Here is a 24,569-nt window from a genome sequence, read left to right as displayed (position 1 = left end):
AACTTTTATTTTTGAATCCCCAGTAGGCAGGTTAAGGGTAAGATTTTCAAAAAATATATGCGTACAGAAAATAAATTAATTAAAGCATAAATAAAAAAAAATTTTTTTGATTCATTCATTTTTAAAAAAGTTTTAAGTAAAAAAAGTTAATAAATATTAATAAAACAGAAAACAAATCATCTTTCATTGAATTCATATGTAAAACAAAATAAAATGTCTCATTTAAATCAAATAATAAGCAATTAACTTTTAATAACAACGGGTTCTAGCATTAGAGCTAGCAGGTGTCAGTCATGCATGGATAATCGCCACTATTATTTTAATATCAAGAAGCTGACAGTTATTGATAAATATTTAATATTTATCATGAGAGTAAATAGCGCTTTCCTTTCAGATATAAATGAACAAATATCGGTTGCTAATAGTAAGCTTGCTGTGGCTTATCTGTGTGTATAAATCTATGTTATAATCCAATGAATCAATTCAGTAAATCGCTAATTTAAACAAATTTAAAACCAGATCGTTCATATATATATATATATATATATATATCCATATATAATTTACGTGAACCGTGTATTGTTTTCAATTAAACGATCGGTACTATTTGCAAGTTACATACCGTGACTTTTATAATTTTATCAGTAAACTATTTATTTTTATTTTATTTATCATTTTCCAGGGAACAAATTGTTTTTAAATAAATATAAATATATATATATATATATATATATGTCACATTGTGAAAGACCCATAGAGTCCACCAAGTGACAATTGTTTTTTTTTTCAATTTAAAAAATTAGCTATTAAAAAAAATTTATACGCTCATATGTTCAGTATCTTCTCCAAAATCATAATATATAGTTAATTTTATGTTAAAATTTATAAATTTTCATTCCAAATACTTCATTTAACGTTCACTCTATAAGTTCTCAGTTTTGTCTCAGAACGAGGGACGAAGGGTTCTAACAAAAATTTTTAATTTTTCAAATTATAGATTTTCATTTTTTGTAATAAATTATTGAAAACTTTTGATATTTTGATTGTATTGGGTAACTTAAGAAACCTTATCTGGTTTCTTAAGGTAAAATGTGTGTATGTCTATAGAAATGCATTCATTTTAAGAAGCTATAGAAATTTTACTTTAAAATTTATTTAAAACCTGTTTTAAATAGTTATTAACCGAATCTGAAATATCAATTAAGTGACAAACAAAAACCTCTATGTTTAATAATGTCGGTTTCAGAACAGACATTATTTAAAAAAATAAAAGCCTCCCGTCATCCAAAAAATCATTTCGGTACCTAGCCCTACACTTCATTTTATTCTAATCGTATTTTTGTTAACATAAAATAATATTAAACTTTTTTTATATCAAACTAATTATTTTAGCAAACTGCAAATGGAATGAAACATTGTATAGATGTTTAAATATTAAAGAAATGAGATTTTCACGTTAAGTCAATGTATGAGCAATATGACAACGGCCTGTAAAACGGGACCATTTGCCAAAGAACATTTTTCTAAATGGACCCCACCCCTCTCTGCCACAATTAATGTTTGAAATGCCGCACGAGAATAGCTTGCCATTGACGTCCTTTTTGACGAGTGGCGGTAGGGTTGGGTTCGGAAGCTAATTCAATGGGGTGGACGGCAAACTTGCTCACCGTCTCAGCATCCGATAATCATAAAATTTGACTCGCACATGCGCCTTTGCGCCTCTTGAGTCAATAACATAGAAAACCCCGTAATCTCTTATTTCCCTGTAGCTGTCGCATTTTGTTCAGATAAAAGTTAACCTCTGCTAAGCCCATAGATACTCCAACGGTAAATGAATTTTGAGTCATCAGCAAGTCCAGTATTTAAGTTAAACGGTTGGATGAATGTTGTCAAGGGCGGAGAGTGACAATGATAGAGTTAGCAGATTCCGAGTAGACAAATTATATCAATAGCGGTAAGCAAAAGCACAAGTCTTAACATATCACTTTATTGAACTACCCATATAAATGACTTACAATATTGTCTGTTTGGCCTGGTCACTAATTATACACGTGTTATCAAAGGCAGTATGGCAATACAGACGCCTATATCATTACCCCTCTCAACACACCTCGATTTACTATAATTGCAAACGACCATTGGTGTGCGTGTACCGAATACGCGACTCACGTTTTTCCGAATCAATAGCGTTATCACTAAATTTACACATTCTAATCTATCAAATTATTAATTGTAGTAAACAAATCTAGTTAATAAATGAATAATCTATGAAGTTTGCCTTTTTTAAGCTCTAAGATTTTATGTTCGTATGTTGTAGGTATCAATCGTGTACATCGATTTTGATTTGATGTCTGAACAAAATATTTTTTCATCATTTTTAAGGTAAGTTAATATATTTTGATAATCTGTTCAATTAGTACTGAAATTATTATTGCGTTCAAAATTTATTATTCACTTTTTCTTTTGAAGAATTTAATTGATAATCTTTTTTTTATTGAAGTTGTTATTTTGAAAATTACTATTTTATCTTAACATATATATTAAACATTCATAATCATGTTATATACACTAATTATATTTTCTTATCATAATCGAGAAACAGTATTATTAAAAATAGAACATAAAACTAAATAGTTGTATAAGTTCCTTTTTTTAAACTTACATTAATATTTTATGATCTAATCAACAAAATATTATCTAGCTTAAAGATTTATGTATAATGTAGTATAACCAAAATATACTTATTATTTTTTTTATCTATTTCCCATGAAAATCAAATTAATACAATTGGAAATAACATTTAATATTTATAAGAAATACTAAATATTTATTTTCTTAGTTTCGTCATAGCATAACATATACTAGTTTATTACACATAAATTTCTTGAAATGTTATTTATTTACTTCAGTTTGAATTAATCAGCCTTTAACACAAATTTACCAAGTAACCAAGTTATCGCAGGTGTTTATAAATATTTTAGGATTTCGCAATGTCTGGTTTTGACTTTTTTTTTTATCTAACATAATTTATGGTATAAGTTTTAGACATTTATTTTTCAATTAATATTGTATTTTGGTTCTAGACTCAGTATTTAAATGATGTGTATTTTTTTTAAAAATATTCAACAAATTTAATTTACTACAACTTATAAATATTTAATGGTTTTGAATGTGTATTCAGTATTTACCATGGTAAATTTATAATACATAAAAGATTTATTTTTAAATAGCTTTCTAAACATGACCAAAACTAATATATAGCTATTGTCAACTTATTATATACTAGTTTTCATACTCAAACAATAGTGTACCTTGATGTTACAAAGCTATCAAACAATAGAAATTTTCAACTGTGACTTATTTAAATTTAAAATTTTTTTTTTAATACAATGTCTAAATGTATAATCTTAATCATTTTAGTTTTACATATTCATTTTTGCTTAAAAATAAACCTTATACATTTTAGTTTATCATAATTAAAGCCTAGAATTATATAAATTTATAAATTTTGTTTAAGCTATTTTGAAGAGTCTCAAAATTGTACACCTTTGTCATAGAATTGTGTAAGATTATAGAAATATTTTTTGTTTTAAGGGGATTAACCCCTCTAACTATAACCTCGATAACAACATATTACTAAGTTTCAAGTTAGTTACTAAAAATTTGAACTGGATGATTGTATGTCCAGAATAACCTAACAAAAATGTTTAAATGCATATAATCTGGGATCTTAACATAATTATCATTATATAAATAAGACTATATAATAAAATGTTTACAGAAATGTTATTAAGTTTTATACTGTAAAAATTGTATTATATATATTATTATCTAATTGGTTTGGTTGATGAAATAAATAATAGTAGTCTGTTATTACTTATTGAACATAATAATCAATATCAATCTTGTATATATTAAGTTTAAAAAGTGAAATATTCTATAAAATTTTATTTTTGTATGTTTGATAAAAAAAATATGATTATTCACTGAAATATTTGTGTAAAATTCTATAAAAAAAAAAAAAATGGGTGTATTCATGTAAGAAAATTGATCTTCTGAGCCTATGTTAGTTTTTAGTTGCTATGACTACCGTGTAATAACCATTGGCTAAATTGTGTGAAAGTAAAATAGTTCATAATAGTTTCATACTTCATATTTTAAATTAAAAAGTAAATAAATGGTATGTTTTTCTATCTATATATTTTATCTTTAGATTGGGTTCTATTATTATTATTATTATTATTTTTCTTATATAATTGATTAAATTTTTATTCTATAGTTTTTTTTAAATATGTTATTTCATGATGCCAAAGTTAAATAATATAGACATTTTTTGGTTGTGATGGTAAAATTTTCTACCAACAATAGATTGATAATTAATATGCACCATGGAATTATTTTTTTCAGATTTCAAAAGCGGTGGGATCCGTACTTTAAAGAGCTATGATTGGCTTGAAACTAGATAATGATGACTTATCAAAGCTTTTCCCTAAATGTCGCCCTTCTACTGTACATTCTACAGATTTAAATTTGAACCCTCTGTGTGATAACTTAGATCATGATATGGATCTGACACAATCAAATGACCATCAAAGAACCAGGTATTTTCTAATCAATGGATATTAGTAGTTCCAATGTTAAAATAATAAGAATTAAAAAAAAAGTTTTTTTTGGATTTTTGTTTTTTCTAGATTAAATATTAATCATATATTTTATAAAATACTAATTTTTTTTAAAAGTTTATTATCACTACATATAAGAAAAGTGTTTCTATTTCAATAATATAATATAATTATATTATATATATATATATAATCACCATTGTTAAAATTAAATTATAATAATGTTTTTTAATACAATTGATCACAATGTTGTCTTATTGCGTGTTTTATTTACAGATGTGATAATGTACATGGAAATAATACAAGAAAACGCAGTTTACGTGGAATAAGAAAATTTCGAACACGTAGAAGAAGTGACAGTGATATAAGTCAAGATTCATCTTTAGATACTAGTATTGAAGATGATGAAGGAGAAATAAATGAAAATTTACTTGAAGATGAGGTTAATGAGTCTGATTTAAAAAATATCTGTAATGAATCCAGTATTTTAAATTCTAGTAATCAATCTAGAAATGGAAGTAAAAGTAATACTGCTACGCAACAATCTATGTATAAACTAAGAGATTCTAGGTATTTAATATTCTTTTAAGCATAAATTATTACTATTTTGAATTATAACTTAAACTATTCTTATATATAGAATTATAGAAATTGCTGGAGGTAGAGAAGTTTATAGCCAAAGTCGAAGTAAAGCTGGTCGGAAAACACGTCAATTACCTGTTAATACTGATGTAGATTGGGTAAAATCTCCAGGTCGCGTATGGGAACTTCGAAACAGGTAAATACTAAATTAAATAGAATAATTATAAGCCTTTAAATGAATTAATTAAATTTTCAAACAATAATTATAATATAAATATTGAATTTTAAGAGGGTCAGATATTTCTAAAGAAACATCCAGAGATATAAATGATTCAGTCTTTCAAAATGATATAAAAGCACCTAAACATCAGCGACAATTACCATTAGGTAATAATTTTTAAGTTGTAATTATCTTTTTGGTTTTTAAAATTTTATTTTACTAATTAGAATATTAAGCATAATTTATTTAATAATTAGATGAACCAGATTTATTTGACAACATACCAAATGAAGTATGGGATAAAGTTCAACATGATACTTCAATAGGCCATTATGGACTACATCATCATAAAAATTCATATCAAAATGTTGATGCTTATCAACCACGTTTAAATTTAAAAGTATTAAATTCAATTTTTCAATTAAATTTATAATATAAATCTAGTTTACCGAGCACACTTTATCCTTTTTTTTATAATTAATTTTTTATTGTAGATTAATAATATGTAAAAATTTTCTAGCAGGAGCAAATGGTTAAAAAGTGTTTTAAAATTATTGCATATTTTTTTTGTAAATGATGTAATTAAGAAATTAACTGGTTGATAAAATTATTTGGACCAATATTTCAAAAGTTATTAATAATTTAATTTCAAGTATAATTTAATTTTTGTTTTTATTATTTTTCTTTTTCCTCTTTGTCACTTAAATCTATCTCAATGTTTTTTTATATTGTGTAACATGCCAACATTTAAAAAAATTCTGTGGTAGGATCTACTGTTTGCTGTTTTCATTTTTTTAAAAACATATATTATATATAAACATAGATAACCACCATAGAATTCTTATTTACTCTGTTATCTTATGGTAGGATACCTTGACATGATACCATGATACCCGATCTAGCCGTATTTTTTATTTAAATGTGAATTTGAATTGAAATTTAATGCTTTCATTTAATACATCATAAACCAAAAAATTTTTAAAAAGTTAGTGAGTAATTTTTTTATTGGTGACAGTTTATCCTTAAAGCTGGGGTCTCCATATCCTTATTAGATTTATGGCTGAACAGTTTGGGGATCTCACCAGTCTTATTGAGAATAGGATTCAGATAATTGAATCAATGGACATAGATAAATTAACTTTATATTAATATTTAATAATTTTATTCTATTTGGGTGTAATTTTTTGATTTGCTAACTTGGCAATTTTAAGATGTAACTTTTAAACGATTTGTTTTCATTAAATTTTTCAAATAGTTTTGAAATAGCATATAAAAATAAACGTTAAAAAAAATACCTGAAAACAAGATTTGTTCCAAATTGTTTTCATTTTGTGATAACTATCTTATTTTTTTAAGGCTAATCAAAATGGTGATTTAAATTTGCTGATCAATAGTAATAGAACTGAAATATCTAGTACAGATAATACTGATGGAAAATTAAGTACACAGTATGAAGTACAAAATAACAGTTTCAATGGAACTCCTAAACATTATATAGAGGAAGAACATTCAATGCCATCTTTATTATCATCTCCTACACTTTATGTTCCCCGGCCTGGATTTCCTCAGGTATTAAATTTTTGGAAAAAATAAATTATTTTTTATTAAAATATGATTTTTATAAATAGAGAGTAATTCAAGATAATTCAAGGTCTTCTAGTCCATCACCAACAATGAATTTTGATTATCTATATGAATTTTCTGAGACTAGAAAAGTTTTAGAGGAATTTTTTAAGTCGTCTGCTACTGAAAATCAAAATTCTCAACAATTACAGTTTCAAGTAATTTATTTGAATTCAAATTCTATTTTCTCCTATTAATTGTCTATGTTTATTTGTTAATGTATAATTTTAAATCTATATTATTATGATTATATTAAGTTAAAGTAATATTATTTCATAGGATTTGGAATATGAGTTAAGAAGAAGAATACCAGCTTCAGAACAAAGTAGTACACATGAAAATATGCTTCTTTCTAATGAAGATTTACATCAAAGTTCTCAGTTATCTCCTCTTAAACAGGGTTCATTAGAAGAATCTCGCTGCTTAGCTGGTGCACATCAAGTATGTGTATAATTTAATCAATAATTATTTTTACTCAAATATTAAATACTATAATTGTTTATAGCAAAAAATAATGTACACTCTATGTAATATAGTTTATCTATAACCTATTAGCTAATCTGGGCTAATCTGGATGTTTTCCTCTTTATTTCCTATAGATTAAATTTTTGTTTAAATTTAGAATTTCAGTTTTATGATGCTTATAAAATTAATCTCTTAAAAATATTTTATGTATAGTGAATTATTCATATTTGATAAAAAAAAAAGCACTGTTGGTATTAAAAAAATATGTTGTGTAATTAATTTTGTCAAGATTAACTAAAGATTTATGTAACATTAATATTAGATTCAAATGTTTTCAAGTCTAAGGGATTAAATATTTGTACCTTAATTATTAAATAAATCAAGTATCATTCACTTTAAAAATTCATATTTTATTAAAAACTACTTTTGATTATTATTTTTGATAGAATTCTGCAGTTAAGTATCCAAGGTGAGCAAAAGGGGCTATTGTCTCTCCATTGGTCAATTATTGTTATAAATGTTGTATTATCTTGAAGCTAGTATTAGTTTATGATAAGGTGAAAAAATGGTCTTTAAAACCTCCCTCGCCCAAGTTAAATTTCTGGTAACACCCCTAGAATTATATGCTATTCTTAATCAAAAATTTCAAATTTAGTTTAAAAACCTTGTACATTCAGGAACTAGCATTAAGGAAATTGCTTCATTGAAAATTAAAAATAATTTGATTATCATTACCATTTTTGCTGTTTTAAATTTTAGAACAAATTAATTTTTACATAGTGTTGTTAGTCATTTTTTAAGGGAAATGGCTCTCGGATTGCTCTCAGTATGTCTATGGTATAAACTAGTGATGGGCATTTTCGAATATTTTAAACTATCGAATAACTATTTGAATTGTTTTTATACAACCGAATAGTTTATTTTTAACATAAACTATTCAAATAGACTATTGAACAGATTTTAAAATTATTTGAATATATTGTGTAACTATAGAATATTTTTACTATTTGAATAGTTTTTTAATGACTATCAAATAGTTTGAATAGTGGACAACTATCTAATAGTTCAATATTTTCGATCACTATTATAAACACTAATTTATGAATTATTTTTTTAAAGTAATTTTTACAATTTAGACTACATTTTTTTTGTGATATATTTTGATTGTTTAATAACTAGTTTTTTATATTCATTTTTGAAATAATAGACTTAAAAGATTGAAAAAAGGTTATAAGTGGAAAAGAGTTTAGCAACTCTCTAATTTTACCATAATATACAAATAAGAATTATTCTATGTTATTATTATTATTATTATTGTTCAAACCTCTCGCCAATAACTAAAAATTATATTAACTTAAAAAGTTGAATTCAAAACTGCTTATTAACAAGTCAAAGTTTTATTTAACTCATAACCCATTAAATAGTAAAAAAATAATTATAGGTTCCTAATTAACTTTCCAAAGTTACTTCTTGCCCCCTGTGGGCAGGTAAAGGGTCAGTTTTAAAAAAATATATACCAAATAATAGGTAAACACATCATGCATCTATAAATTATAATGTTACCTAAAATTAAAAACAGATGTTTTGGATATTAATGACCTTGTTAATAAATGGTGGACACTATAGCACCATAGAATAAAATTTTCAAGAAATAATTTTTAATAAAAAATAATAAGAAATTTTGATAAAATTAATTTGACACAATTTTTATGATGTATAGTTTTTTAGTTTAATGACAATTAATAATAATTATTAAAATATAATTGCTATTCCTGTTAGAAAAATGAATATTTTCAGCACATTTATAGACTATATCACAGATTATTTTTATGATTTTTCCTAAAGTACTTGTCCTAAAATTTTTATTGACCCATTAAATTTTTTTTGCAAAGAAAAGTGCAAAAAAAAAATATTTTAAAATATTTTAAAAATGAGAATAACACCCAAAAGATGATATCAACCAGTCATTTTCTTAATTAGATAATTTTCTATTATATAAGTATATAGTTGACATACCTATAAGTTATAAAGGATATTTCTAAAAAGTAATTAATAACTAATACTTTTAAGAAAATAAGCAACATAAAAAACATTAAAAAATTTTGTTGAATATTGTATTTATTTTGAGAGTAATTAAGTAGTTTATGATAAACCAATCATTGTGTATATAAGAAGGAGAGGCTAATTTTTATTCCCCATAAATATGTCTGTACTATAAAGTTTATAGTAAAGGTACTAACTATACTAAACTGTGCTATTGGAGCTAAAACTATGTATACTTACCTTTTCATTTTATTAATTTATTAATCACATAATTAATTACATAAGTACATTTTTATTACATGTAAAATTTATAATATTAATAAATGATTTTTTCATAATATTACAGAATTATATTGGAAGATTTAGTCGTAATGTAACTTTGTCTCCTGAAATAACTGATTGTGAAGACATTGGAATAGGAAGTGATGGTGAATCATCATCTTTAGTGGATAGTCAACATATGATCCCTTTGAGTGGAGTGTCATCAATTACTATGCCTGTTTTAGAAGATGGACTATCTAGTGGACACACTAGTGATACAGACAACAATAATCCTACAGTACATAAAATATATATTTTGAATTTTAAAGTTTCCTATTTTAAATATTAAATGTATTTAAGAGTATGTTAACCATTTGATTGTATTTTAAACCACAAATGAGTTTGGATGAGTAAAAATTATAAATAGTTATGATTTAAGATTAATAAAATTAATTGATGAAAAAAAAAATATATAGATGTCTCATACCTCACTGACAAAACTTATAACTTTTGATTTTATTATCATTATTATTATTATTATTTTATTTTATTAAAGATAAATAATAAAATATATGCTTTAAATGTAGTTAAAAAAGAAAATAATAAAAAATATTTTTAAAAAACTGATAATTGTATCAAATCTCATAAACATTATCAGATAGGTCTGAGATACTCTGTATGTAATAAGTGATTGATTTTTCATTAACCACTAGATTTCTTTTAAAATAATTATAATTTTATTCATTTTTTTTATTTTGTTTATTGTTTTTATAAGTACACGACTAAATTTTTAAAACACTAATATATATATTTTACTCGTTTATCACATAGAAAGTGCTATAATTAAGAAAATTATTGGACAATAACAACTTTTAACCAGTATTTCAGAAGTTATTAACATTTTAAATATATATTGAAGGTAAGGTGTAGGTATGACAATATTTGTTATTAGATATTTCTCAGGCACGTTTTTTCCCACCTAGGTATAAAAAAGTTAATTATTTCTGAAATACTGACCCAACAATTATGATGGACCATTCATTTTCTTAAATACATAATTTTCTATTTTATAAGCTAGTTAAATATGTATGTTGTCATTAAAAAAATAAAGTTGACACACTTGTAAGGTGTTAGTGATGAATTAATAACAAATAAATTAATAATATATGAAACTAAAAAATACCAAAGATGATTTTCTTAACATAATATTATTCAAAAAAAAAAATCAAGTGGCTAATGATAAAATAATTGATCTGTATAATCTAAAGCAACTAAAAAAATTTAGACTACCAGATTCTATTTACTTATTTTGCAATATTAATTTAGGTATTATTAATGAAAAGGCAAATTAGTGAAATAGAAAAAGAAATTATTGAGCGTACAAATAGAGTAACAAAATGTGATAATAATGATATAAATGGAAGTAATATATCTACTCAAGAAACTAGTTTGCAGTTGATGAACTCTTTAGGTAATTTGATATATTTTTTCAATTTCAATTGTCTAAGAAATTATATATTTATGTATTTTACTTTTTTCAAATATTAGTGAGACCTGATGAAAGTCGAACACCTTCACCACTAGCAGCACCAACACATCGAAGTATAAATGATTCTTCAGGTTTAGTTGAAGCTGCTTTACATGAAATCAGATCTAGTCTTAGACAAGCAAAACCATTAAAAATTACTAATTTAGATGATAATTTATCATTAACTTGTAGTCCTAGTAAAGATAGTATAAATTCAAACACTGCTAAAACAGAAGATTTACCAATTTGGGTTCCTAGGTACAACTAATAACCTTTTTTAATTCTGTATTTTCTCTATTTATTATTTAATAATTTTTTTTAAAGGCCTAAAGGAGTTGGTTCAGGTCCTAGTGGCGATGAAGGTAAAAATTAAAATAATTACATATGTTTATATTAATATAGAACAAGGTATCTTTGGTTTACTTACATATTTATTTTTTTATTTATATTAGAAGAAGCTGACACAGATTTAGAAACTGATAGACTTTTAGGACAACAACGAATTGATGATACTGGTTTTTATGATGAAAAATCTGTAAGTTCAACTTATAAACTAGACTTTTATATTTCAAGTATCTATAATAAGGTTTATACTAATAATACTGTAATATCTGATCTCTCTGTTTTATTAATTGAATATCATGCTTTTTTTTTTTATCCATTAAAAAGAAATGAAATATTTTCAAATTAGTAGTAATAATACAATTAATATAATAGGACTGGAAGAAATTGAAATCTCGATCTCTATTACCATTTAGTTTGACATCACCTTCAAGCAATACACCCTCTCACCCTGTAACTATAGATCCAGCTACAAATAATGAAAAAACTTTTATTGTACCCCAAACTTTAAATCCTGTGAAAAAGGTTTGACTCAATATTTGATGTTATTGTTTTAATAGTATATGTTGGAGAATGATTTGTTACTGTTGATTTTTTATTTACTGTGTGAGCTTTAACTAGTTATAAACTAAATTGCTTTGTGAGATTGTTGATGATCTGTTACTAATTTGAAGTTATTTTCTCAATTATTATTTTTTAAATTTGATGTTTAATTCGAAGATGCAAATAAAATTAAATAGACACATCCTAAGAAAATGTCACTTAATTTTTTTTTTGTAAGATATTTTCTTTGGTTACAAAGAAAAGAATCTATAATAATTAAATTAAATTTTGTTTAACAAACAAAAGAATAAAAACTGAGTTATGACCTTTTTTGTAGGAGGTGTCAAATTGACTATTCTTAAACTTTAAGAAACCTAATTCTCTATTCATATTGTTGTACTTATGTTTTGATTTTTAATTTAAATTGTATATTCTATACCTTTATTCATTTCAAATAATTTTTGTATTAAATATTATGATTAATCTATTTAGTTCAGCCTAATGAAATTGAACTACAATTCTTGAATATTGACGTTAAATGTATTTTTGGCTAAACTGTATAGAAATAAAATTGATGTGAAGTTATTTCAGTGCATGACAAATTTTATAAATTAGATTTTAAAATATACTGAGAAAAAAATTATTGAATAATCATAGTTAAAAATTTCATTTTTATTTTATTTATTTATATATTTATTTGTTTTAGTATTTCAAAAATATTTTAGTTTAACATTTAAAGATTTGAAAGAAATATTTTGCTATTAAACTTAATTCTATTATCATCATTTATTGGACTAAAAGTTAAATAATTTAATTGGTGTTATAGTTTATTCTCAGTCTCATAATTTTTTTACTAATTTTATAAATTGGTTCTTTTGCCTCTAATACATTTCGTTTATAGACATAAATATTTTTAGTTTTAAGACTAAGTGAGTACTCTAAGTGGGTACTCACTTACTATTATATATTTATGATATATTACATTTTAATAATATATTTTTCTAGGATAAAGAAAGTACTAAGAAAAAAACACGCAACAAAGAAGGTTAGTATTTTTAAAATAAAATATAGATATATCAACTAAATGCTAATTGCTTTACATCATTCAAATAGGTGTAAAAATGTATAAATATATATGTTTTATTATTTATCGCATGATATAATAAAAATTTTATATTGGAATGGTTGATTTCTATTAATGAAATTATTTGGCTAAAATTTATAAAACTTTTTTTAAACAAATTCAATTTTTAATGAATGTTCAATTTTGAAATAATCTTTTTTTGACAAAATAGGAAATTATTAAATTAAAATTCTAATTAAGTGTAAATAACAAAAAGTGAAATGTATTAAATATTCACCATAATTTAATTCATTGTAATTATAGTTTTTTTTTACACAACTAATCTTAGAATTTAATTAATTAATTATCTAAAGTTTAATAGATGTATTTTAGCATACTGTAATTTGTTTCATGTCAAATTAAGGAAAAGAAAACTTACAATATCTTTATATATGCATTAGCATATATATTATTAAATTTTTTCAATATATTTAACTTAATTTTAATATAAAGTTTAAATAATATTGAAAACAACTAACCGATAACATAAAACAAGCAATATCTACAAGAATAATACAAATTTAAACCTATGATTATTTTTGTTAATCAATTAATCAACAAATTAATTTATAAATCTTGTTAATTTCTTAATCATATTCAGTAAATACTTTAGACTTAGATAATGCTTGTTACATTTGCTATCAGCTTACCTGTTAGCAACAAAGTAAAATTACAATTTTTAACAATAATCTGCTATCAGCTATGAAATATTAAACTTTTAAAATGTTTATAGCACTATTATTCATTTCAATAAGCAAATTTTAACAGCTTTATTTTGTTTTTTTTTTTTATGCTTAGGAGTACCTCAGCACCAAACAGGTACACTTTATAATGGTTTATAAAATGAGTTTTATTTTTCATTTCTATTGAATATAATTGCATGATTTGGGCTTTGATTAACTCTAGCTTAATTTGGTTTATGATCCTAACAGTTATTTTGCTTATTGCATTAATTAATGAGTTTAGTACAATAATTCACTCTATAAAAAAAAAATATATAGAAAGCTTCCTATTTGAGTACATACATTATTAATAACATTTGAATTATTAAAATTTATTATTTTTAGATAAATAATTTTACAATTCTGATTTTGTAAGACTTTAAAAATCAGGCTTTATTTTATATTTTTATATAAAAATTTTGTAATTTTAAATTTTGATTAAACTTTAGTTGTTCATGATTACAGTGAAATATATTAGTTATTCTTTTATTATTTTAGTCCTTAAAAGTTTAAATTATTTTTTTCTTTTTTATGTATTTTTAATATACTAAAGCTCATATTATTATAATTTTTTAATATTTCATATCTTTTTGATATTTTTTTAAGAGATCAATTTTTTCTAATTATTAAACAGTTACAAATTTTTTTTTGATATTCTAAAAAAGTTCTTTTCTCCTGCTAAATTAGTGAAAGAGGTTTTCTTAATAAGCTTATAGCTTGTATTCATAGTAACTAATATATATTTGCTTGGTGAGAACATTAGTGATTACTCCAAAATTGTTGAAACTAAAATAAGCATTCCAAAGTGTTAGTTAATGGGTTAATTTTATTGTGTATGAATAACGAATTGTTAGTTCAATTAGTGTTCACTAAAACACAATTATCTAAAAAGAGCTTTTTGGTGATAGGTCACTATTATTTTCAGTTAAGAATATTTTGAGCTATACATTTTTCTAGAAAATGTCCAATAGGATATATTTGTGTACAAACATTTTATTATAAATTATTTGAGTAGTTTCTTAATACATTTTTTTTTAATAATATAGTGTCAATTTTATAATGAATTTATTTTATCTATAAAACTAACAATATTACTGTCTTATTTTTTATTCACGGCACTACACGGATTTTTGACATATAATGCACTTATTTGCACGGTAAGTCTATTCAAAATACAAAAAGGTTGGGTCGTTTTTTATACTACTATATTTAATTTATAACTCGCACCATGTTTTATATTATTCATTCTAATTTAATAATTTTACCTTATAATTCAAAATTTTTAGTCTCATTAATACAAAAGTATATATTTTATTTTTATAATCTTTTAATTTATATCAACTTTCATGTTAACTACCAATGAAATATATATATATATATATATACAAAATTAAAATTAAGAAGTATTTTCAGTTATCAAAATTCAATGGTTATTTTTAAAATTTTGATACCTTACAGTTATGATTTCATCAATATTAAATTTATAATTTAAGTGTTTTAATAAATATAGTTTAAAAAAATGAAGAAATTAATTTTTATAGTAATGATTCATGAACCTGCAGTATTAATTGAAGGTGTTCTCTTCAGAGCAAGGTATTTAGGATCTACTCAACTAGCTTGTGAAGGACAGCCCACAAAAAGTACTCGAATGATGCAAGCTGAAGAAGCTGTATCCAGAATTAAGGTTGGTTTAATATATTTCATCATAAAATCTTTTTTAAAATGATGTTTGTATAATATAATTTTCACACATTAATATGACTGTTGCTTTCTAATTGGATTTTAGGCTTTGGTAAGTTAAAAATTTTCAATGAAAAATTATGTAGTTATATTAAAATATTGTGTATAATATTTTCTTAGGCTCCAGATGGGGAAACTCAACCTAGCACTGAAGTTGATTTATTTATATCCACAGAAAAAATTATGGTTTTAAATACTGATTTAAAAGAAATCATGATGGACCATGCTCTTAGAACAATTTCTTATATTGCTGATATTGGTGAATTAGTTGTATTAATGGCAAGAAGACGATGTTTTTTAACACATCAACCTTCAGATTCTAACTCTGAAACAGCTTTAGTTCCTGCAGGGATTAATGGCATGGAAAAGGTGCCAAATAATAGAACACCAAAAATGATATGTCATGTTTTTGAAAGTGATGAGGTAAGATATAATATGTATACAATTTTTAAAAATAAAAAACAATGAAACAACAAAGTAAAATTCATATTGAGTAGAATAATATTTAGTTTTTATAATAAAGGTTGATTATAAGTTGATACTCTGTTAGTCTATACTATCAGTAGCATACATTAAAAATTTATCTGAAGAGATATGTAATAAAAAGTTATTCACACAAAACACTTCCTCTATTTTATTATGAAATATATATTTTAATTATTACCTTTTTCTCTGATTTTAAACTACAAATAATTATTATTAACTACTATATTATATTAAATTTTTAAAATATCCGAATCATTGGCAGATAGTTGATATTAAATATGAAAATAATAAAAGTAAATGTAATAATTAGTATAAAAAGTTGTTATAATTAGTGATGTAAAATTACCATAATAATTTTTTTTGAAAATATTTTAAAAAGACGAGAATATAACTTGTATTTTTTAAATTAGACAAATTTATATTTGATGGCCAAATAGACCCCAATTTTTGTTAATTATATATTCTTTTTTTTTTTTGACTGGAAATTTATCGTTTGCATTTATACTAAAACATTACTTTTTGAGTATTATTATTTTTAGATCTTAAACAACAATCATTGAGAAATCATAAAAATTCAAAATTTAAGAAGCCATAGAATAATTTTTTAGAAAATTTTTATTATTATGCTATTATTTAACCAAGTAAAAGATGGTTATTTTTCCATCATAAATTTCCAATTAATATTTACTTCAAATAATTTTCAAGTTTGACTAACTATTTTTACAGAAATTATTTATTCTATTACTTTTTATATGGTATTTTGTTTTGTTATAATCTGCAGAAGAATTCTCAAAAGTAATCCCAAAACTAATAATATACTTTTGTTATATCATTACTCGTCATAATTAAAAGACAATATAAATGCTTGAGTATAATGTGTATATATGGCAATTATTATCTTTTTTTTTGATGTTCAATAAATTATACTTTATTTCCTCATAGGGGTTGGAACACAAACCCTCTTATATGTGCACTGCTGATTCCTATTGATAAAATTACCTTTTTCATTTTGTTAATTGTACAGAGATCTCAGTATCATATTTTTTTTAGATATTAATTTGCAAGTTGTTATAATTCAACATAATGTTTATTCATATTTATAGTCATTATATAATATCATACTTTGTATTATTATTTATTTGTAATTCATTTAATTTTCTTATTATGTACTTTAACTTCAGCTAAACTGAATTAATTCAATTTAATTTAATTAATTCATTAAACATAAAAAAAAAATATATCTTATATACTTAAATAAAGTAATGCCTAACATGACTCATATAAGAAGTCAAAACTCTGAATTAATTTATTTCAAAATGTTTTTTTAATTATTAAGTCAGTATTTAACTACTAATTAAATATTGAAAATATTTATCTTGGTTAATATTCTTTTGCAGTTTCACTTTTTTTGTTAAATTGAGAGCTATTTTTATAAAAAAAAAATTCTAATTTTGGGGAGCATTGTATCCATGCCAGAAGTCTAATAAATTGACTAATTAAATTAGAAAAGACTACTCACTTTTATTTGTTGCTATTTTCATTATTAAAAATGTAGCATGTTATAATCCACATTATATTGTAAAACTTTTTGGCCATTATGATTGAAATAAAAGTGTTTGATTTTAATATTTAGGCCCAATTTATTGCTCAATCTATTGGACAAGCTTTTCAAGTTGCATACATGGAGTTTTTAAAAGCAAATGGTATTGAAGATCATAGTTTTGTGAAGGAAATGGACTACCAGGAAGTACTAAATTCACAAGAAATTTTTGGAGACGAATTGCAGATGTTTGCAAAAAAAGAACTTCAAAAAGAGGTAAATATATATTCAATCTTATTATTATGATTATAGCTTAATTTTAACACAGAAATGTATAATGATATATTATGTTCATGTTGTTATCAACTTTTTTTTTTTTTTTGCCAGTGCGTGTATATCAGAAGTTATTGAATATCTTTATGTAGGGTGATTCACTTATCATGAATTGCTTAATTAAGTGAAAATTAAAATTAAAATAATATTAAAATTATTTTATAAGTTTCTTTTAGTTCAATGTTTCAATTATAAAGTTTTTCTTGTGTTTATCACTTATGCCTTATAAGGATATTAACTTTAATTTCTCAAATGGCAACACCTATAATTAATTAGCTTATTTGATATATAATGATCTAATTAAGAAAATGACTGGTCAGTAGCAACTTTTGGACCAGTATTTCAGAAGTCATTAACAATTTAAGGTAATGACTTGAGGTGAAGAGTGGTTGCTGCTATTTTTATAACTAATCATTTCCCATTCGTACTAATCTTCTCACCTAGATATACACTCTGTATATGTTGAACTCATAATTGTTTATTTATAATATATCATTAAAATACTTAAATAGTTATAATCTGTATTATATTTCTTTGTAATTTAAAATTTATTTTATTTTTAACTTTTTAAATATGTTCATATATGATTCATATTTTGTAGGTTGTAGTACCAAAATCAAAAGGAGAAATTCTCGGAGTTGTAATTGTAGAGTCTGGTTGGGGTTCTATGTTACCTACAGTTGTTATAGCAAATTTAGCACCAGCAGGAGCAGCTGCTCGATGTGGTCATTTAAATATTGGAGATCAAATTATAGCTATTAATGGAGTATCATTAGTTGGTCTGCCATTATCAACTTGCCAAAATTATATTAAAGTAATTAATTAATGAACTTATTTACTTTTTGTGTACTAATTTTGTCCTATTTATATTAAGAATTCCAAACCTCAAACAGTTATTAAACTGACTGTTGTACCATGTGCTCCAGTAGTTGAAGTAAAAATTAAAAGACCAGATACAAAATATCAGTTAGGGTTTAGTGTGCAAAATGGTGTAGTAAGTGATATTTATTTCTATTTTTTAATTTGATTGAAGTATTTATTTTAGAAATTTTAATAAATTGTTGTATTATTAGATTTGTAGTCTACTTAGAGGAGGAATTGCTGAACGTGGTGGAGTCAGAGTAGGTCATCGAATTATTGAAATAAACAATCAAAGTGTTGTTGCAGTTCCTCATGAAAAAATTGTAAATTTGTTAGCAACTTCCGTTGGAGAGGTTTGTTTTTTATTTCTATTAATTTTTACAAAAAAAAGAGTAAGTTCAACTTTATGAAAAATAAAGAAACATTTAAAAAAAATTATTTTTTTCATAGAGTATTTGAAATAGTCTTATCTATATTAGTAATTTTTATCTTCAATTGGAAACCATTAAATTTCAATTTTGTTAAGTTATGAAGTTATTTTTTCTCTTTATTCTGAACTGTAACCTTTCAACTAATGGACAATGTTTACACTGACAAACTACGAGATGTAATGGCCAGAGAGGGAGTGAGAGTGGTACTGCTCAAACTAAATTTTCTCCCTCTCACTTTATATCATACCCAAAAAATCATGGGGTAGCGTGGGTGGTAGTTGATCTGAGCCCTTTATAATAATTTTTCAATAAGTTTCCAGTGAATTATATAAGCACATTAATAATTTATTTTATAATGGTATCATAAATTAATAATAAGTATACACACAATTAAATGATAAATAACTAAACTATTAAATTTTGATTGATTAAATTAAAAAAAAAAAAAATTATGTTTAGTTTATTTGACTATTATTGTTAAATGAGTAGTACTAGGTTTAATAATTAAGAAAAGCATTTATTTGTTTGTTTAGTTAGTTAAAACTTGTTGTTGAAATTTTCAGATATTAATGAAAACAATGCCTACATCCATGTTTCGATTATTGACTGGCCAAGAAACTCCAGTGTTTATCTAGTCATGTACTTGAATGTCTTACGTCTTGTTTTACTAGGACATCTACATACACTATGGGACTTAAATTATTATTAACTATTGTCAGGTATAAATTTAATATGAACACCTGGTCAGTTAGAAATGGACTAGTGAAGGGTTTATTTTTTGCACAATATGATAAGCATATCTTTTGTTTATATTCCCTTTTTATAGTCATAATTATGCATAATCACTAAATTTATTTATACAATTATTTTAAAGCTTTATTGTTTTAATTTATATTCTGTAACAAGATATTGCTCTTGTGATTTGTTGAATTCTCTAAAAAGTCATTTAATTCAAATATTTGAGAATTTTTTTTTATTAAGTACATGATGTATCATAAAATTTATCAATAATTTGCCATATCATAACCACGAAAACTAGGATTACCAAAATTATGTTTTTCATTATGTACCATGTATTCTCTTTTTAGTTTTATTTTTATCTTAAATTTTTTTCTGTTTTTGTTTTACCATTATTTATTTTTGTGATAGTCTTCATATTGATATTGCAGTTATTTATTATAGCTTAATGTAAATATTTAAATATGGACCAACTACACTGCATAAATGTTTAAGCATATCGTTTGAACTACCCATATATAATTTTTTTAATGTATGTCATTATGTCTGTTTTTTAAGCAGCTGTAAATTAAAACTACTCTTAAATTCCTAATTATTCTAGTCAACATCGTGAATGAATATGTTATAATGTATCTTTAAATTTATTATAAATATGGTCATTAGACATTCAAATTGTGTATTATAACAAATATATATAATAAATACATTTTTTTTACAATATGATTAATTTTTTTTTCTTTCAAAAATCATATTCTTTAACATAATGTTTTTTTTTATAAAATATTCTAGATTCAACATTTTATTATTATGAATTAATATTTTATTTGTTATTTAAAAATAATATGCTTAAAGTTAGGGCAAAGTGCAATTTATCTATGGATATATGTGGAAGATTAAAGTAAAAGTTATATAAATCAATTTTTAGTAATTTATTTGAAATATATTTAATTTATATAGATAAATGTATATGTAAATTTTGAAAATGCAATGATGTTATGAGTTATTATTTATTATTATTATACATCGAAATAGATCTTTTTTTTTAAATATGGAGTACATGGTTAATTTTCAATAAAATCAAATACATATATTTATATAAAAACATACATTACAACACGTCAATATTTATTAATTTATGGTTAATGATAAAGTTTAAATAATGATTATTTTTAGGGATAATGTTTGCAGATTTTTCCAGAAGTTAGCATCCAATTAATTATCCTATTTGGTTCTCGTATTTTGTTTAGTTTTAGTAGTTATAGAGATGGCCATGAACTGTCCATGCACTCAGACCTATAGGTTCATTATGTACACCTCTTTCCGAATTATATTTGTTCGGTTTCTTCATATAAGTTTTTCTACTGAAGTGTTGTTGTATTATTAAATACCTAGACTAAACATAGTACGTCCTCTTAGGACGCACCTTTATATATTCTAAGAGTTCTGTCTCTTAAGCAAAATTAATTATCTCTTGGGGTTATAGGTTTTTGATATATTCTTTTTCAGAAAAATATTTTCTCAAATGTTTAGATCATAATGTGGCCAGAGTATCACATTCACACATTATGTGAAATTAATCTTCCTCTTCTGTTCCACACTTCTAGCACAGTAGTGATTCTGTCACTCCTATTGTGTAGAGATAATTAAGCAGATTACCGTGTCCTGTCAGTAGTCCAGTTAAAGTGCTTATTTAATATCTAGTTATGTTATTAAAATGTCTTAGTAGTAGACCGGAAATCTTAATAAACATTTTTAATTCCTAGGTACCACAAGATAACACCATATTTTCTTGTGTTTTTCTCTAAATTATTTTCTGGGTAGTACTTTGATGATGGATTGCTCGACAAGTTCTACCACTGTTTCTAGTCTAAAAAAGGTGTTTTCTGCATTTTTCTTGAATACTAGAAGGTTCTACTAGTATTGCTATTACCTCAGCTTGGAATACAGAGGGTATTGTGCCCATTATCATGCTGATATTTATGCAAGGTTTTATTCCTCAAATTCCAGTACCTACCTTTCCTGATTTCTTAAAGCCGCCTGTATAAATTACAAACCCTCTTTACCTAGTAAAGTGGTCCATTCCCCATTCATAAGTTTGACTCTTGCCTCAATACGTGATATCCATCTTGGCTTATTGTCTAGAATAATACCTAAGTAGGTCACTTCTGACTTAAAATCAATTCCTTGTCCATTCAGGCTAAGTGTACCAAGACTGTCAAGTTTTGTTCTTGTCCTAGTAAACATATTACCTCTTCTTTGTTTGGAGTAACAGCTAGTCTGTACTTACTACACCGCATGTGTATAGTGTTCAATCTTAGCTATGCTAAGCCTATAATTGTGTCTGAGAATTTACCCACCACTACTATAGCTACGCCCTTCTTTTATATACCTATCATTAAGATTCTCCGTAGTCTTAAGAAGAAATCAAGTGAGCTTTATTGGTCTATAGGATTTTGCTTCATAGTAGTTAGCACGGATAGGTTTAGGTATAAACCCCATCCTGCCTTTCGGTTTGATAACCGTAGGCTAGGCATGCTCTAAATATGTCGCAGAAATGGAGGACGATTCGATCTAGTCCCTCTTGTAGAAGTGCAGGAAATATTTCGTCACAACTTGCAGCCCTAAAAATGCAAATAGTATTTATTGCCTATCTTAAGCCACTTGGAGTTATTACTTTCTTTGTTAGCTACCACTCAGAACGGTTAACACGTTTGACCCATACTTCGTATAATTATTTTATTAGTATTTCTTGTATTTAAATATCCCAAGCACTTGCTCCTAAAATTTTGCCCAAAATACCCTACTGATCTTAAGGTTCGTGGCTTCCTATTGTTTACACACAACAAAAATTAAATATTGAACGTTCAGTAAACCAGGAGGTCAGTAAATATCTCATAAATGTAAAATTATTTGATTAAGATATAAAGTTCAAAGAGTTTCACGACAAAACCTCAAAGTTATAACCGTGAAAATAGTTATACTATTTGTTTTAATTTAATTATATTGCTTTTATTTAGATTCAATTTTTTAAATTTATTATATAATTAAACAGACATAACATTTATCTCTGCACAAGTGTCAAGTTTTATTAATGTATGATGATCATTAATTACAATTTCTCTAATTCATAATCTATTAATTTTACTCTCTTCACTAGAACTCATAATTTCAAGCACATCTAATGACTCATAATATTCAGTACTATCAACATTTTCTATACTACTAATTTGTTTTTTATCATTAATATCTTTTTTTTTCTTACACATAATCTTGATTTAATATACCACAGTTATTACATTTTTTACCAAATGCAAGACACATCAATCTTATGATTTTTGCCACTTCTTGTACAATTATTTATAAAATAATTAATATTTTTTTGACTTACTACTAAATTTTTTACACAACATTTTATTATATTATACATTTTTAAAACCTGATTTAGAATTGGTCTTTTCTGATGATTGACCATTTGAATTTGTTTCCTTGTTGAACAACAATTTGGTATTATCTACTTGTATGACCCTTCTATTAATTTCAGTTTGCTCTGCAGCACAACAATGATTAATCACTTTTTCTAATGACAAGTCCTCTCTTAAAAAACTAATTTGGACATCTTTATTTGAAATACTAAGTACAATCTGAGTTCTTAATAATTTATTCTCACATTTATGTTTTGATCAATTCTCTCAAACCTGTGTAGAAATTCTCAAATGGTTCTTTAACGCATTGATTGCGAGTAAAAAATTTATAATGTTCCATAATTTCATTTTTTCTAATGCTTTCAGAATATCGCACACTGTCTCTTTTTTCACTTTTAGAGTATTTTATACTTTTAATCCATCTGTTCCTAATAAGTTTAATAGAATCGCTACCCGAGTCACTTTCTTTTTTGAATAACATTCAGTTGTATTAAAATAAATTTGAAGCTCTTGTTTAAATATTTTAAAGTTTTAAATTAAATTACCCGTCATTTCAGAAAGGCTGGTTTATTGAACTCCATATTTTATCTAGTTCAATCAAATTCAATTAATCACATAGATCCTTACGATTGCTTCAAGTTTTAATTTATTATTTTTCTCTTATAATAATTATATCATCTCTTCAACGATATCATTCATACATAAAATAGTATGTGTTATAGTGATTTATATGAACATATATTTTTATTAAAAATGAACAATGGACTGTTTATTTCATAAACAGTCTAATCCTACACTTCACACTGTATCTGTATATTGACATATGCAACAGATATGGTAATAAATCACTTTATCAAGAAAAAATATAATTTATTTTCTACTATATATGTATGTTTAATGATTTTCTAAATAGTTTTTAGATTCAAACGAAATTTTTGATTTTT

The 24,569-nt window shown here is 24.2% G+C and overlaps 1 protein-coding gene across 8 annotated transcripts; it reads left to right on the top strand.

Moving 5' to 3' along the window:
- The first annotated feature begins 1,718 nt into the window (after positions 1–1,718).
- LOC126895824 (uncharacterized) lies at positions 1,719–20,885 on the top strand. Of its 8 annotated transcripts, none has more exons than XM_050668075.1 (25): positions 1,719–1,954; positions 2,318–2,382; positions 4,408–4,601; positions 4,899–5,192; positions 5,263–5,400; positions 5,494–5,591; positions 5,682–5,824; positions 6,781–6,993; positions 7,053–7,205; positions 7,327–7,488; positions 9,902–10,114; positions 11,143–11,287; positions 11,365–11,602; positions 11,669–11,706; positions 11,797–11,879; positions 12,062–12,211; positions 13,235–13,274; positions 14,151–14,171; positions 15,637–15,758; positions 15,935–16,237; positions 17,934–18,116; positions 18,775–18,987; positions 19,048–19,167; positions 19,247–19,387; positions 20,029–20,885. In XM_050668075.1, the coding sequence occupies exons 3-25, from the start codon at positions 4,444–4,446 to the stop codon at positions 20,098–20,100; spliced, it is 3,441 nt and encodes a 1,146-aa protein (XP_050524032.1). In that variant the 5' UTR covers positions 1,719–1,954; positions 2,318–2,382; positions 4,408–4,443; the 3' UTR covers positions 20,101–20,885. The 8 variants fall into 8 exon arrangements, with proteins under 8 accessions (XP_050524032.1, XP_050524030.1, XP_050524034.1 ...); XM_050668073.1 differs by having other exon boundaries at positions 15,616–15,758; XM_050668077.1 differs by lacking the exon at positions 12,062–12,211 and having other exon boundaries at positions 15,616–15,758.
- The last annotated feature ends 3,684 nt before the right edge of the window (positions 20,886–24,569 follow it).

The sequence above is a fragment of the Daktulosphaira vitifoliae genome, unplaced genomic scaffold, assembly GCF_025091365.1.
Source record: "Daktulosphaira vitifoliae isolate Bord-2020 unplaced genomic scaffold, ASM2509136v1 Scaffold_1, whole genome shotgun sequence".
Taxonomy (NCBI): domain Eukaryota; kingdom Metazoa; phylum Arthropoda; class Insecta; order Hemiptera; family Phylloxeridae; genus Daktulosphaira; species Daktulosphaira vitifoliae.
This window is presented reverse-complemented; position numbering and strand designations above follow the sequence as displayed.

What these genes read in the sequence shown, in the direction of transcription:
- LOC126895824 (XM_050668073.1), top strand. Translation starts at nt 4,444, where the DNA reads ATGATTGGCTTGAAACTAGATAATGATGACTTATCAAAGCTTTTCCCT. An exon ending in TCAGCGACAATTACCATTAG is followed by an intron (nt 5,592 to 5,681) that starts GTAATAATTTTT and finishes TTTAATAATTAG; the next exon opens with ATGAACCAGATTTATTTGAC. An exon ending in GCAGTTGATGAACTCTTTAG is followed by an intron (nt 11,288 to 11,364) that starts GTAATTTGATAT and finishes TTCAAATATTAG; the next exon opens with TGAGACCTGATGAAAGTCGA.